The sequence below is a fragment of the Sinocyclocheilus grahami genome, unplaced genomic scaffold (genome assembly GCF_001515645.1).
Source record: "Sinocyclocheilus grahami isolate Dianchi unplaced genomic scaffold, SAMN03320097.WGS_v1.1 scaffold1638.1, whole genome shotgun sequence".
Taxonomy (NCBI): domain Eukaryota; kingdom Metazoa; phylum Chordata; class Actinopteri; order Cypriniformes; family Cyprinidae; genus Sinocyclocheilus; species Sinocyclocheilus grahami.
Genome location: NW_015506817.1, coordinates 54354 through 67388, shown reverse-complemented (window position 1 = coordinate 67388; position 13035 = coordinate 54354). Strand labels below are relative to the sequence as shown.

General features: G+C 34.5%; 1 protein-coding gene across 1 annotated transcript in view; it reads left to right on the top strand.

The window, feature by feature from the left end:
• Nucleotides 1–13035, top strand: part of LOC107571709 (LON peptidase N-terminal domain and RING finger protein 2-like) — a 71790-nt gene that overhangs the window by 4999 nt on the left and 53756 nt on the right. The window contains exon 3 of the mRNA XM_016258040.1: nucleotides 8967–10542. Coding sequence (XP_016113526.1) covers nucleotides 9825–10542 — 718 coding nt within the window. The 5' untranslated portion in view covers nucleotides 8967–9824. The remainder of the gene's footprint in view (nucleotides 1–8966; nucleotides 10543–13035) is intronic.

The following is a 13035-nucleotide window of genomic DNA, read 5'->3' as shown; positions in this document are numbered from 1 at the left end:
ATTTTGTATTGTCTTAAGTTGTCCAAGTTGTTAAAAATTTTATCTTTCTTAATAAAAGCTGTATATTGAATTTGTTTGGATGGATTGCCATTTTGTTGTCTATTAGATGTATATATGTAGTCGTTTAATAGCGGTCTATTTGATGACTAGTCTATTCTTGGGCTATGGTTCGACGTCTATTAAATGTTCACTGACAGCCCAAATTTAGCCTTGTTTTAGCCTAGACGTCTGGGCTGTGTTTAGACAGCTAATAGACGTCTTTTAAACGCAAAATTGCTTGCTGGGTAGCCTCAGTCTCCGAAAATTCATGCATTGAACACTGTTCTGATGGCACAAGAGTTGCAACTATGGCAGCTGAGAAGGCCATTCTTTGTGTTCTTTTTGAAGAATTTTCGGAGCCTGATGAAATCAGTATAAATACGTCTTTAATACTGCAAAATACGCTCGATGTAACAGTCACTGCCCTTGCTGTCCAGAATAAAAGAGAACATCCCAATTTGAGTGAAGGGATTTGTGGAAACTGTGGTTCCTAATTATTGTGATCCAACATTTGCCTCGCATTTCAGGATGAAAAGACAAACATTTCAGGTGAAGGATAATCCACTTCTTACCTCCGAGACTGTGCTATGATCTATATAACCTTATTATTTTTATTGTGAGTATTAGGCTTATCATTATTGCTGATCACTGTTGTTGCGCTATGATATTGTAATATTTACCATTATATAATCGGAGGAGTATAGAAAAGTTTATGACAGTGTCACTCCACAATGCAATAGCAAAATATATATGTATAGTATTTTTATGTTACATTAATCAGTGTCTAGCACACCTTCCTAAGGAAAGTGTTACGTCCTGTGGACGTATTTGTAAAACGTGTGATCATGGGAGTGATATCATCTATTGGGCATGTTACACGTTGCATGTTTGCTCTCTCTCTCCCTGTCGCAGACCACTTATTGGGTTCCAGCTGATGCTCATCGTCCATCAGTACTGAGTGAATGCCACAGAAACCGAAGAAGTATGATGGTGCGTTCAAGACGGCGGTAAAGTTAGTTTGACGTTTGACATTCATTAGACATTCAGGTTTTATGCCAATTAAACTCTTTGCAGCTTTTATGTTTTGAGCCCAAACTAACTCAGATAGACATAAATATATGCCCTTTATGTTGCACAAGGCTTAATTTCTAGGAATAAAAAATTTTTTTTAACCATTTAAATTAATTAAACAATTTAACTACGTGACATTATAATATAAAACCAATACTAAAATATTCAGGAAAACATACCTGTTATCGAACAAAGCTCCGTTTTTGGAATTACAATTTTATGTTTTTTATAATAATTTTACAACTTTTAATGTATGCAATAATATAAATCCATTAAACGACAACACCATTTGATCTAAAGGTATCAAACCAACTGTAAAATATTCAGAATATTATGCCCTATAATGCACAAGGCTTGGTTTTCCAGATTATGCCTTTATTGTTTTTATAAACAGTACTGAATCCATATTTGTCATGTTTATTATTCTGTATCCACTTAAATTAATTAAACTCTGACACAGTTTGAGATAAACGTATCAAACCAACTGTAAAATATTCAGAATATTATTCAATTTAATGCACAAGGCTTGTTTTTTCAGATTATGCCTTTACTGTTTTTATATATAGCACTGAAACCATATTTTTTCCATATGTTTTATATACTGTACCCACTTAAATTAATTAAACTCTGACACCGTTTGAGATAAATGTACCAAACCAACTGTACAATATTCATAATATTATTCAATTTAATGCACAACGCTTGTTTTTTCAGTTTATGCATTTACTGTTTTTATATATAGGACTGAAACCATATTTTTTTCATATGTTTTATATACTGTACCCACTTAAATTAATTAAATTCTGACACCGTTTGAGATAAAGGTATAAAACCAACTGTAAAATATTCAGAATATTATTCAATTTAATGCACAAGGCTTGTTTTTTTCAGATTATGCCTTTATTGCTTTTATATACAGTACTGAAACCATATTTTTCATATGTTTTATATACTGTACTAACTTAATTAAATTAAACTCTGACACAGTTTGAGATAAATGTATCAAACCAATTGGAAAAATCTCTAAATATGATTCACTATAATGCACAAGATTCGTTTTTCAGAATTTTTTTTTTTTTTTTGACAGTACTGAACCCGTTTATATCCATGAAACTTGAACACCATTTAAGATAAAGATATCACACCAACTGTATATTTTTCAGATCATTAATCTGAGGTTTTTTCATATAGAGTACTGAACTTTTAATTTTTTTTAGACTAGAACCCATTTCAATACATTCAACTGGAACACCATACATACATATACACATATACAACAATATATAAATATTAATATGTACCTTTAAGGTACTAATATGCACAAGTTAATGTGAAAAAACAAACAAAATGTCTTTACTTTTGTACCTTAGGGTACATCCAAAGTGACAGCGTTGTACCTTTTTTCCCCTGAGATTATACATTTATATTCAGCCATTTCACAAAGAAAATAACATTGATTGCCATTAAAGTGAAAGTGCTTTACCTAAACATGGGAGCGTGATACAAATGCTCAGTTTACATCTCTACACTGTAAAAAATGTACTGTAAACTTTACAGTAACTTACTGGCAATTTTGGTTGCCAGTAAGACTGTAAATTTACAAGAGTACTGTAAATCAATAATTACAATTGTACTGTAAAAACACAGCACACCGCTGTATAAATATGCTGTAAAATTGTTGTTTTTTTACAGCCATCCCTGTAAGATTACAGTAGCAATGTTTACAAATGTGAGTGAAATTACAAGAGCAACTGTAAACTTGTACTGCTATACATACATTTTACATTAAATTAGGGCATTTGTTGTGAAATTCTGTTCACTAAATTAACTAGTTGAGATTTTTCACAGCTGTGATAGTGTAAACCTACTTTTTCCTGTAATTTTCAGCAGTTTTTTGTCAATTTAATGTGTAATGTGAACAATAAAACTTTCAAAATAACATAATTTTCATAAATTTAACAATTTATTGTACAATAATGTTCATTTAACATGTACACCATTTTCCAAAACATATTTGGAGACACAAAAATGGAGATTGCACATTAAACAAAAAACACAACATCAGATAAAAAAAAAACTGCATATACTCAAAGAATATAATTAATTTAAGTGTAATTTTAAAATTACATTTTCCTTATTTCATTTATTGAAGAGTTAGGGCCAAAGAAAATATTTCCAATAGTTTCACTGACCAAGTTAATTGTATTTATTGAAAACAAATTGATTTATGGCTGCGACATGCTGCAAAAAGGTGAGAAATAATTTGTTTTATTAAATTATATAATTATTATTTCTTTTATTTATCTTATTATATTGACTTTTTATTTTTGTTATTTATATGCCCTTTTTTCCCCTGTTATTTTTGTTATTTTTTCTAATAATTTTTTTTTATGGTTCTGCATTATTTGTATAGTTTTATATTTGTTTGCATATTTTGTAATAGATTTTTTTATAAAATATTTTTGCTGGACTTTGGTTGTATGTACTCAATTCAGTGTGCAGTAAGCATTTTTTTGCGGTTTGAAAACTTTTCCAAAAAACATCTAATCCTGATAAGCCATCCAAACCTGTAAACCTAAAAAAAGTAATGGAAATTTGGATGTCTACAATAAATATTCAGTAAGAGTTTGTTCTGACATACCTCTGAATAAATTCTAGGGTGCATGCAGCTTCATCCTGATAAGCAAGGTTTAAGTTGTAATAGGTCGCAAACAATGCTGCCAGGCCCTCAACAAATGCCTCTGAACATGGGCCAAAGACAACTTCCCTTTCGACTGACAACATCCACTTGCTAGGGGTCATGGATTCATCTGTAAAAGAAATACAGAAGGACATAGATTAATAAGTGTTGTAAAAGCATGGTTTATGGGTAGTTCATGTTAACTAATAAAGACACTGATACTATGATACTATAAACTAAAAGATAATGAAGACCATGGTTACTAATGAGAGAGAGTGGTTGAGAGACAATAACAAATGGAAGGAATATAGGAGTGAGAATAGAACTGTGAAGAAGAATACAACAACAGAGGTGGCAAAAATATAAATATAATAGAAATAGGCAAAGAACAGTGTGGTTTATAGAGACAGAAAGTAAGACACACTACCTTGAAAGATCAGTGCGGGTGAATCCGGTAATCCATTTTTTTCCATGTCGGTTGCAGTTGCTGCTACCTAAAAAATAAATAAAAATATTTTGCATTACCAGTTAAACTCTAAAATCTAAATTATATTACTTAAATCAGCTTCAAATAGAAGGGATTCTGTTCTCTCTTTAAAATGGGCCATTAAGAGTTGCAGGATGCACAGGACCAGAGACTTTCCCTCTTGATACTTTGACAGAACAGCATGCACCTCACTGTTTGGATATACCTTAAAAAGATGGAAAACAGTTGTGTAACACAATCACAGACAAGCCACATGCTCAGTAACAAAGTAGCAGTAAAGCATGTGCACAGCAATTTCCAATGTACTTTCTAATGAACAACTAAAGTACTAATATGACTACATGCACCCTTATAAGTGATATTAACATAAAGCTAAAACTTAAAAAACAAATCCTTACAGCAACACCATGGAACAAACACGTGCTAATTAGTTAATGGCTTGGCAGTGGAGTGAACCACTAACGTTACTGAGTTACATAAAACCTACACAATTGAAATTTTATTAATGTAATTGCAATGTTTTAAAGTTTACGTGACTACTACCAACAATCCAAACTTATTTTATACTGAACAGCTATCGAAAATGTAATAGTAACGTAATATGGCTGACAGGTCCCACTTTAAAAAAAAAAAAAAAAAAAAGTTAGTTACCCAGCTAACGTTAAAGTTCATCGTAACTTTGGACTCAAAACGCAAATTCCGTAGCATAGAATTGAACAGAAATGTATCCCTTTTGAAACGTCACAAAATAAAAATAACAGTTACACAATTAAATATCTTAATGACTGGTAAAATAATTACTGGAAGCACCAGGATTTCACGTTTTAACTGAGGCATGAATTAGTAAATACTCTCACCCTTTTGATGTCCTCTTCTCTAGTAACCGCAGTGTTGCCAACTTCTATATCGTAGCGTGCAGGAGTTGAGCGCGAAAATTGAAGACTGCTAAATGTCGCGACAAGTCCCAAGATGTCCGCTGCTGATGACGAAATTACATCACACGCACGCGCTACGCCGATGTAGTCGCCTAATCATGTGTGTTTTTAAAGCAAACAGTTTTAAACTAATAGATGCGTACATTATATAATCATATGTCAGAGTCAACATGGTGTAAATAATTAGTTAAAAAGGCTGTATTTATTACAGTTGACTTGAGTACCAAAACTGGATTTCAAAACTTGTGCAACAGTTTTCTTCTATATATATAAAAAAAGAATATATGTATACATGATCTCCTTGTAGCATTTACTGCATAATCATGTTCCTAGAATATATAGGAAAATGCAAAAACATTCTTAGATACTACTGTAAAATTTACAGCAATTATTTAGCATGTTCCCGCAATTCATAGCAAAATACAGTAAAGGGAATAATATTTTGAGATTTCTACAGTTGGTTTGATACATTTATCTCAAACTGTGTCAGAGTTGAATTAATTTAAGTGGGTACAGTATATAAAACATGACAAATATGGATTCAGTACTGTATATAAAAACAGTAAAGGCATAATCTGGAAAACCAAGACTTGTGCATTATAGGGAATAATATTTTGAATATGTTACAGTTGGTTTGATACATTTATCTCAAATTGTGTCAGAGTTTAATTAATTCAAGTGGGTACAGTATAATAAACATTGCAAATATGGATTCAGTACTGTATATAAAAACAGTAAAGGCATAATCTGGAAAACCAAGCCTTGTGCATTATAGGGAATAATATTCTGAATATTTTACAGTTGGTTTGATACCTTTAGATCAAATGGTGTTGTCGTTTAATGGATTTATATTATTGCATACATTAAAAGTTGTAAAATTATTATAAAAAACATAAAATTGTAATTCCAAAAACGGAGCTTTGTTCGATAACAGGTATGTTTTCCCGAACATTTTAGTATTGGTTTTATATTATAATGTCACGTAGTTCAATTGTTTAATTAATTTAAATGGTTAAAAAAAATAATAATTCCTAGAAATTAAGCCTTGTGCAACATAAAGGGCATATATTTATGTCTATCTGAGTTAGTCTGGGCTCAAAACATAAAAGCTGCAAAGAGTTTAATTGGCAAAAAACCCGAATGTCTAATGAATGTCAAACGTCAAACTAACTATACCGCCGTGCGTTATGGTCATGTCAGATAGATCGTATTTATGAGTTGAACACACATGAACACCACCACAAAGTCGTTATCTTTAAAGGGGTGGTTGATTGCGATTTCACTTTTTTAATGTTAGTTAGTGTGTAATGTTGCTGTTTGATCATAAACAATATCTGCAAAGTTACGAAGCTGAAAGTTCAATGCAAACGGAGATATCGTCTTTTAAAATTCTGGCAGTTTAATGCCTACAAAAACAGCTGGTAAGGGACTACAACGAGTTACTTCCCAGGTCCGTTACAAGAACCCAGAATTTTACATAAACCCTGCCTCCAGAAACACGCAGCAAAGGGGGCGAGGCCATGCTGCGCTGCTTTAGAGAAGAGGAAGAGAAAACTAGGGGTGCACATAAAAATCTATTCATATATGAATTGCGGTTCTGTCTTCTAACCATTCTAATGGATTCACAAGTTTCAAAATGTTCTAAAGCAGCGTTCTCATCCTGTTCCTGGCCTCGCCCTGCTCTGCACATGCTCTGCATCTCTCTCTCTCTCTCTCTCTCTCTCTCTCATTCATATCATCAGCTCAGTGAATACACTTATTTTCACATACTATAGCTAGGAGAAGCGTTATACATGGACGCGCGTGCGGTTGCCGAACTGTATTAAAGCTTTAATCAGAATAAAAGCGTATATTAAAAGCTAACAGATGCAGTAGCATTTACAAATAACAGCGTATCTAAAAGTATGAGACAACAACAAACAAAAATCTTAGGCCTACCATTAAAAGCCGTGCTTGCACAGGTTCTGCGCGATCCTCTTCACTAATATCCTCAATCGGGCTCAAACTGATAAGCAATATAGACAACGTCATTGTTTACAATACAACCGGAGCACATGCCGCTATGTTGAGGGGCGGGACGTTTAAACGCACGCTAGAGGCGGTTTAGCCAATCACAACGCACTGGGCCAGCTAATCAATCAGAGGCCATCGTGTATTTCTGAGAGAAGGGCTTCATAAAAGCAGGAAATGATCAGCGCGTTCAGAGGAGAAGGGACAGAGCGGTGTGGAATAAAGGTAAATTGTTTGGAAACTTGATAGCACAGCTAGCATTATGATACACTGTTTATTGACCGAAAAGTACAGTACATTATGCATTTCAGTGAATATACAGTGAATATACAGTAAATATACATGGATTGTTACAGTGGTGTGTGGATGAATTGATGTGTGTTTGTTTGACACTCTGAATGTTACAGCTAGCTGCTGGATAGCAAATTAGCTCCGCTCTGGACCACGGAGATGCAGTGTTGTCATGGAGAGATGCTGGATACAGGAGTGAGTCAACTGATGAGGTGAGAGGATGCTGTGAATCAGTATCCCAATACAGAATGCACATAAATGGAATGATATAAAGCTGGAGGATATGGATTCTATTTTAGATTGTGATAGACCAGATATATTTTATAATGTAGACAGTCTTGTGCATCCTGAAATAATTCAACTGATTGTAGAATAACACAATATGTGAAATTTGGTCCAATTCGCTTGTGCCATTTTGTATATTACTACTTAGAAAAACATAAAAATGAAACATAATTCAATTAATAATCAATTAAAGTGCTTATGGCACAAAGTAAAGGATTGTGGGGCTAATGTGTTTTATAAAGCCTGTTTTTACAAAGGAAACTCACAATGACACATTTAGATGCAAAAATAGACAATTCGAATCACTTCAGATATAATGTAGTAACTCCTGTTTAGAAGCTGTTATTTGAAAGATTCTTTTTTCTGGTACTTTTTGGCATCTAGTGGCATCAAACAAAGTAAATTGCAGAAAGTTGGGCCTAATAGAACCTGAATTACAGAATTTCAAAAAAACAATTTGTTTTAAAACTCCAAAAGCGCCTATGTTTTTTTTGTGTTTATTGTAATATTTGAAAAATATATATAATGTTATTTATAAAAGAATTACACTCATATTTTGTAGTTCAAAGGGTTTTCTTTACAATGAAACCATTTTTTTTTTCCATTTCCTCCATTGTATGTGTGTAGGGTAAACATTTGAATTTGAGTATGAAAAATGTAGGCGAAAATACCAAAAACGCCCCAGAGAATAAGTGGTTAAAGTATTTTATTGTGTAAGTTAACATGTACACTAAAACTGATGTTAATTTTAGTACATAATGTGATAAATAAAATGAATATAAAATACTGCATGTTGCATAAATATCTAAACTTTTTACAGAAGGTTTAGTCCTTATTGTTACACACTAAATGCAGCCTATTAAATGGCACCTTACATAAAGTGACATTAGGTGACATGTTCTAGCAAAGTAGCAAGTGGCATTTATGAATGTCTTGTCAGTTTTTGAATATCTTTCACGTGCCATAGAATTAAAACCATCATATAAAAATGTCTTTTTTTATGTGAAATGATCTCCTATTTTCTATGCATGCCCCTTTTGGGTTACACAACTGTTTTATCATTATATAAGTGAGCTATATAACACACCAATGAGGCCTCAATCCTGACGTCACGTGCTTCTTACGTGAACGAGAGCGAGGCAGACGGTATCACACTTTCCTGTGTCAGTGAGGACCGAATGGTAACGTCGCAGCTGTCTCCATTTGATTAAAACAACTGATTAATATTTACCGTTTCTGCTGGCTCGTATAAGACATGGACATCCTGTAGAATGATCAGAATAAAAGGGATTCGTAGAAGGACCGTTTTAAAGGGTATTCTAAGCCAAAGAGTACAGGAGGATTACGCAAATTGCCGCTGCCGGAGGCATTGAGTCTTACATAAAACTAACGGGTCATCTAAACGTTGGTCATGAATATGCTTCATTCGGCAGAAATCAAGAAACTCATCATCAGCACTGACGTCGATGTGTGAAAATCAGCTTTCAACTTTTTCTTTCGTCGGTTGCTCACTTGTTTGGAGACTCGTGATTTTAAAACAAACCCCAACGAACTCATTCTGGTTTGGTTTGAAGACATTTAAACGTTTGTCCCCCTTTTATTTTTATTTATTTTAATTTTTTATAACATTACAACCTTAACTTACATGAAAACATTGCTAGATGTGTTATGTATTGTTTTGTCAGAGACATTTATTTTATTTATTTATTTATTTGTATTTTTTTTTTTTTTGCTTTACCGGGAAATTAACCAGTCAACTTTAGGTGTTTTGGTGGGCCAAGCAATGGTGAATGGGAAATTAATAGTGTTTATAAACATTTAGCCTTTGGTCTCATGGTTATTGATTTTCACCAGTATTCCGATCATGTTGCATTAAAGATGGTGTTTTTGTGAAGTAACTAAAATAGGACTATATTTGGTTATTTGTAGCCTGGATTCCACCAAAGCTTTAAACCCGAGCCCTATACGTTGTACTTGTCCGCTTTCCTAAAAGCGGACATTTGCATTTTATGCGGTGTAGCAGACAATGGATGCTGGGATTCAAAACCACACCGAACATTATGTGCACGACCCCTCCAATGTGGAAATGCTCGGGGTTGCGGACGAGGCTTGTCGGGCCGGAGACTTCGATCTGGCTGCGGAGATCTATACCTCTCAGCTCGCCGAGCTTGAGCACACCGATCGTGGCCTCTGCCTGCGGAAAGCTGACGCTCTAGCCCGTGGGGGACATATAGCCGATGCGCTGGACTCGTATTGCATCGCTGCAAACCTCCAGGCACTGAGACCTGATGAACTGCAGATTTTAGTTGAAGTTATAGCACATACGATCCGCACTAAAGAGCAGAGTGACCGTAAGACAATAAGCGCGAGCTCTACCTCAGAAAGCAGATGTTTTGAGAGCGACGAGTTAGACGATGAACAGAATTTAGACTTGTTTTCATGCCGCCTTTGCAAGTGTTTATTGACGGAACCGACGTCCTTGGTGTGTGGACACATTTTCTGTAAGCGCTGTCTGGAAGATGACCTTACAAAAGAGTGCAGAAGCTGCCGTTTAAAACCCAACAAATCACCCAGACAATTTACTGTGGACGGACTCAGAGTAAATGTTATTTTCAGTGGCTTGATTGAAAAATGGTTTAATTCGGAAAGCAAAGTGAGACGATACTGGTTGGAAGGGGAAGGTCTTTGGAAAAAACAGGACGTATCCAACGCAATACTGAAGTTCAACAGGGCAATTGAACTAGGTAAGAGACAGTTACATTTACGCCCTTTCACCCAATTTATCGCAGCAGGAATTTTATTAAAAACTGACCTACTTTCCGAGACTGACGAAACCGCCACAGGGGGCGACATTGTACAACTCATTCTCAATATTGACACCGTTTTGTAACAACGTGACCAATATCATTTACGTAATCCAGTTGAATTTGGTTTGAATTGGGGTTCATTGGGCTGTCAGGTAGATGGAAGTTGTGTACAATGTTTAGTTGATCACAGCAATTAGCAAACAACATAAGTTGACTTGTGATAGGTTTAGGGCTGCACGATTAATCGCATGCGATATTTAACGCGCATCTTGTCAGAAAGCCTGTTCTGTAATCAGCGGTAAATCTCCATCACCTGCGTGCTTTCACATTGAGCAGCATTAACTACACAGAGCCGTGGTTTCATGTTATTAACCAACCCACAACCTTCTGAACATGTAGTGCTTTCTGTCTGCACAGTTAGGCACAATATTGATTAATACTGAAGTAATACAGAACTTTTGTATAGACTTTGTAAATTAAGTTTAAGTTTGTTTAGGTGGGTGTAGGGTTGCAAAATTCCAGGAGTTTTCAAGACTGGAAACTTTCCATGGGAAATAACGGAATATATGGGCGTTAACGGGAATTAATGGGAATAAACTGGAAATTTGCAAAATTGCAGGAACTGGGGACTTGAATGTAGTTGAGAAAATCTTGCAGCATAATCTTGGTTAAAACAACCTGATTTAATGCAATGTCAGTTTAATTTCTACCCTACACACTGCTCAATCACATGCACACAGCACACTGCTTACTGCAGGGCTATTGAGGCCACACCCCCTACATGCACTGTGCTTTCCTCCATAACATGAACAGATCATTTCTTAACCCTCTACCGCGTGGTGTAGCCATATGGCAACATACTCTGTGTTCATTTCCTTGCCACGGTCTCTTTAAGAGAACATTCTCGTTTTTTTTTGTTGGAAAGAGAAGACCTTAGTTTAGCCAATGATGTGGTCACATGACATGCAGTTTTTGAGATTTCTGAGACTACTGTCTCTTGTTGGTAGTTGCTGAAAGCAAACTAAAACATCAGTAACAAACAAGGACCAGTCCGTGTCACTTCTACAAAAAAAATCGAAAACATCACTATGATGACATTCACCTCTCAAAGTTTTTATAAAATTAGTTTTTGGTAAATCATTCAAATGTATGTGTTGCCAAGCGGCAACACCGTGCAATAGTGGAATGACATTATTACAATAGTTTAGTTAGCTAGCAAGGTCAGCTGCAATTTGTTAAGCTGTAACAATAACAACATTAATACTAGTGAAATAATGATGATTAGTCGTATGTTAATGGCATTTGTATTATGGATGTAATCAAATTGAAATGGCAATTTTACTTTTGATTAAATATGAATACAGGTAACATTACATCAGTGAGCACGGCCATATTCTATGGCAAGGTAAAGAAGAAAAGGGCAGAACTTGCTCTTCCTGCACATGGAACTCTTGTTCATAGTCCTCCTCTCAAGAGATTGCATAATGCTGAATTTTCATGAACTGCAATGTTTTTGGTTTTATGTCAGTGTTTTATGATACATTATATACAGTATTATATTTGTTTTAACTGTATAAATTTGCAGTTTAAATAATATTCATGAAAAATTTTATGAAATTAAAACGATTATAAATCATTCAGCAAAAAAAAAAAACATTTCTGAGGAAAAATATTAATTATAAGTAAGCTTACACTTATTCTAAGTTAGATCCACTCTTGTATGCTGTTGCCGTATGGCAACATATCATAAAGTACCTTAAAATAATATTATTTTTTTCTAATTTTTTTTTTTTACAGCACTTCAAGTTAAGCCATTCTTAGAAAAGAAAAAGATTCAAATATTTTTTTCTATAGGTCTATCATAATGCGAGCGGTAGAGGGTTAAATCCTGCACACCCAAAATGTCCATCTTGGTAAGTATTGATGTAAATTACATGAATATTAAAAAAAATTGTTTAAAACTTCCTTGTGCTGTGTGTAATATACTGGGCAACTAAATTAGGCTATACCATTGTAAAAACAAATACACTGACTGAACAAACCATAGACTGGAACAAACATTTAGGTGAGATAATAATAAAACAGAAGTCTAAAAATGACCCCACCCCCCCCCCCCCCCCCACACAAACACACCAAGTACTTTAAAACCAAGGACCCCCCCCCCCACACACACACACAATCCCCTCTAGTCACCTAAGAGAGGGATTCCCCTCCATTTTCTCTGAAGCCACACTTGCTGCATTTGAGCCCAAAGACTACTTCTAGGTTTTGATATTCTAAATATATTTGATCTATGGGGTTCAAGTTTTACTAGTAAATACCAAAAAGTGTTTATACAGTAGCTAGCTAGCCAGTAAAATCAAGATATGAAAAATCTAAGTGAGTTAGCACTATTTCATTGACAATTTATGAGGTATAAACTAGCTTAAG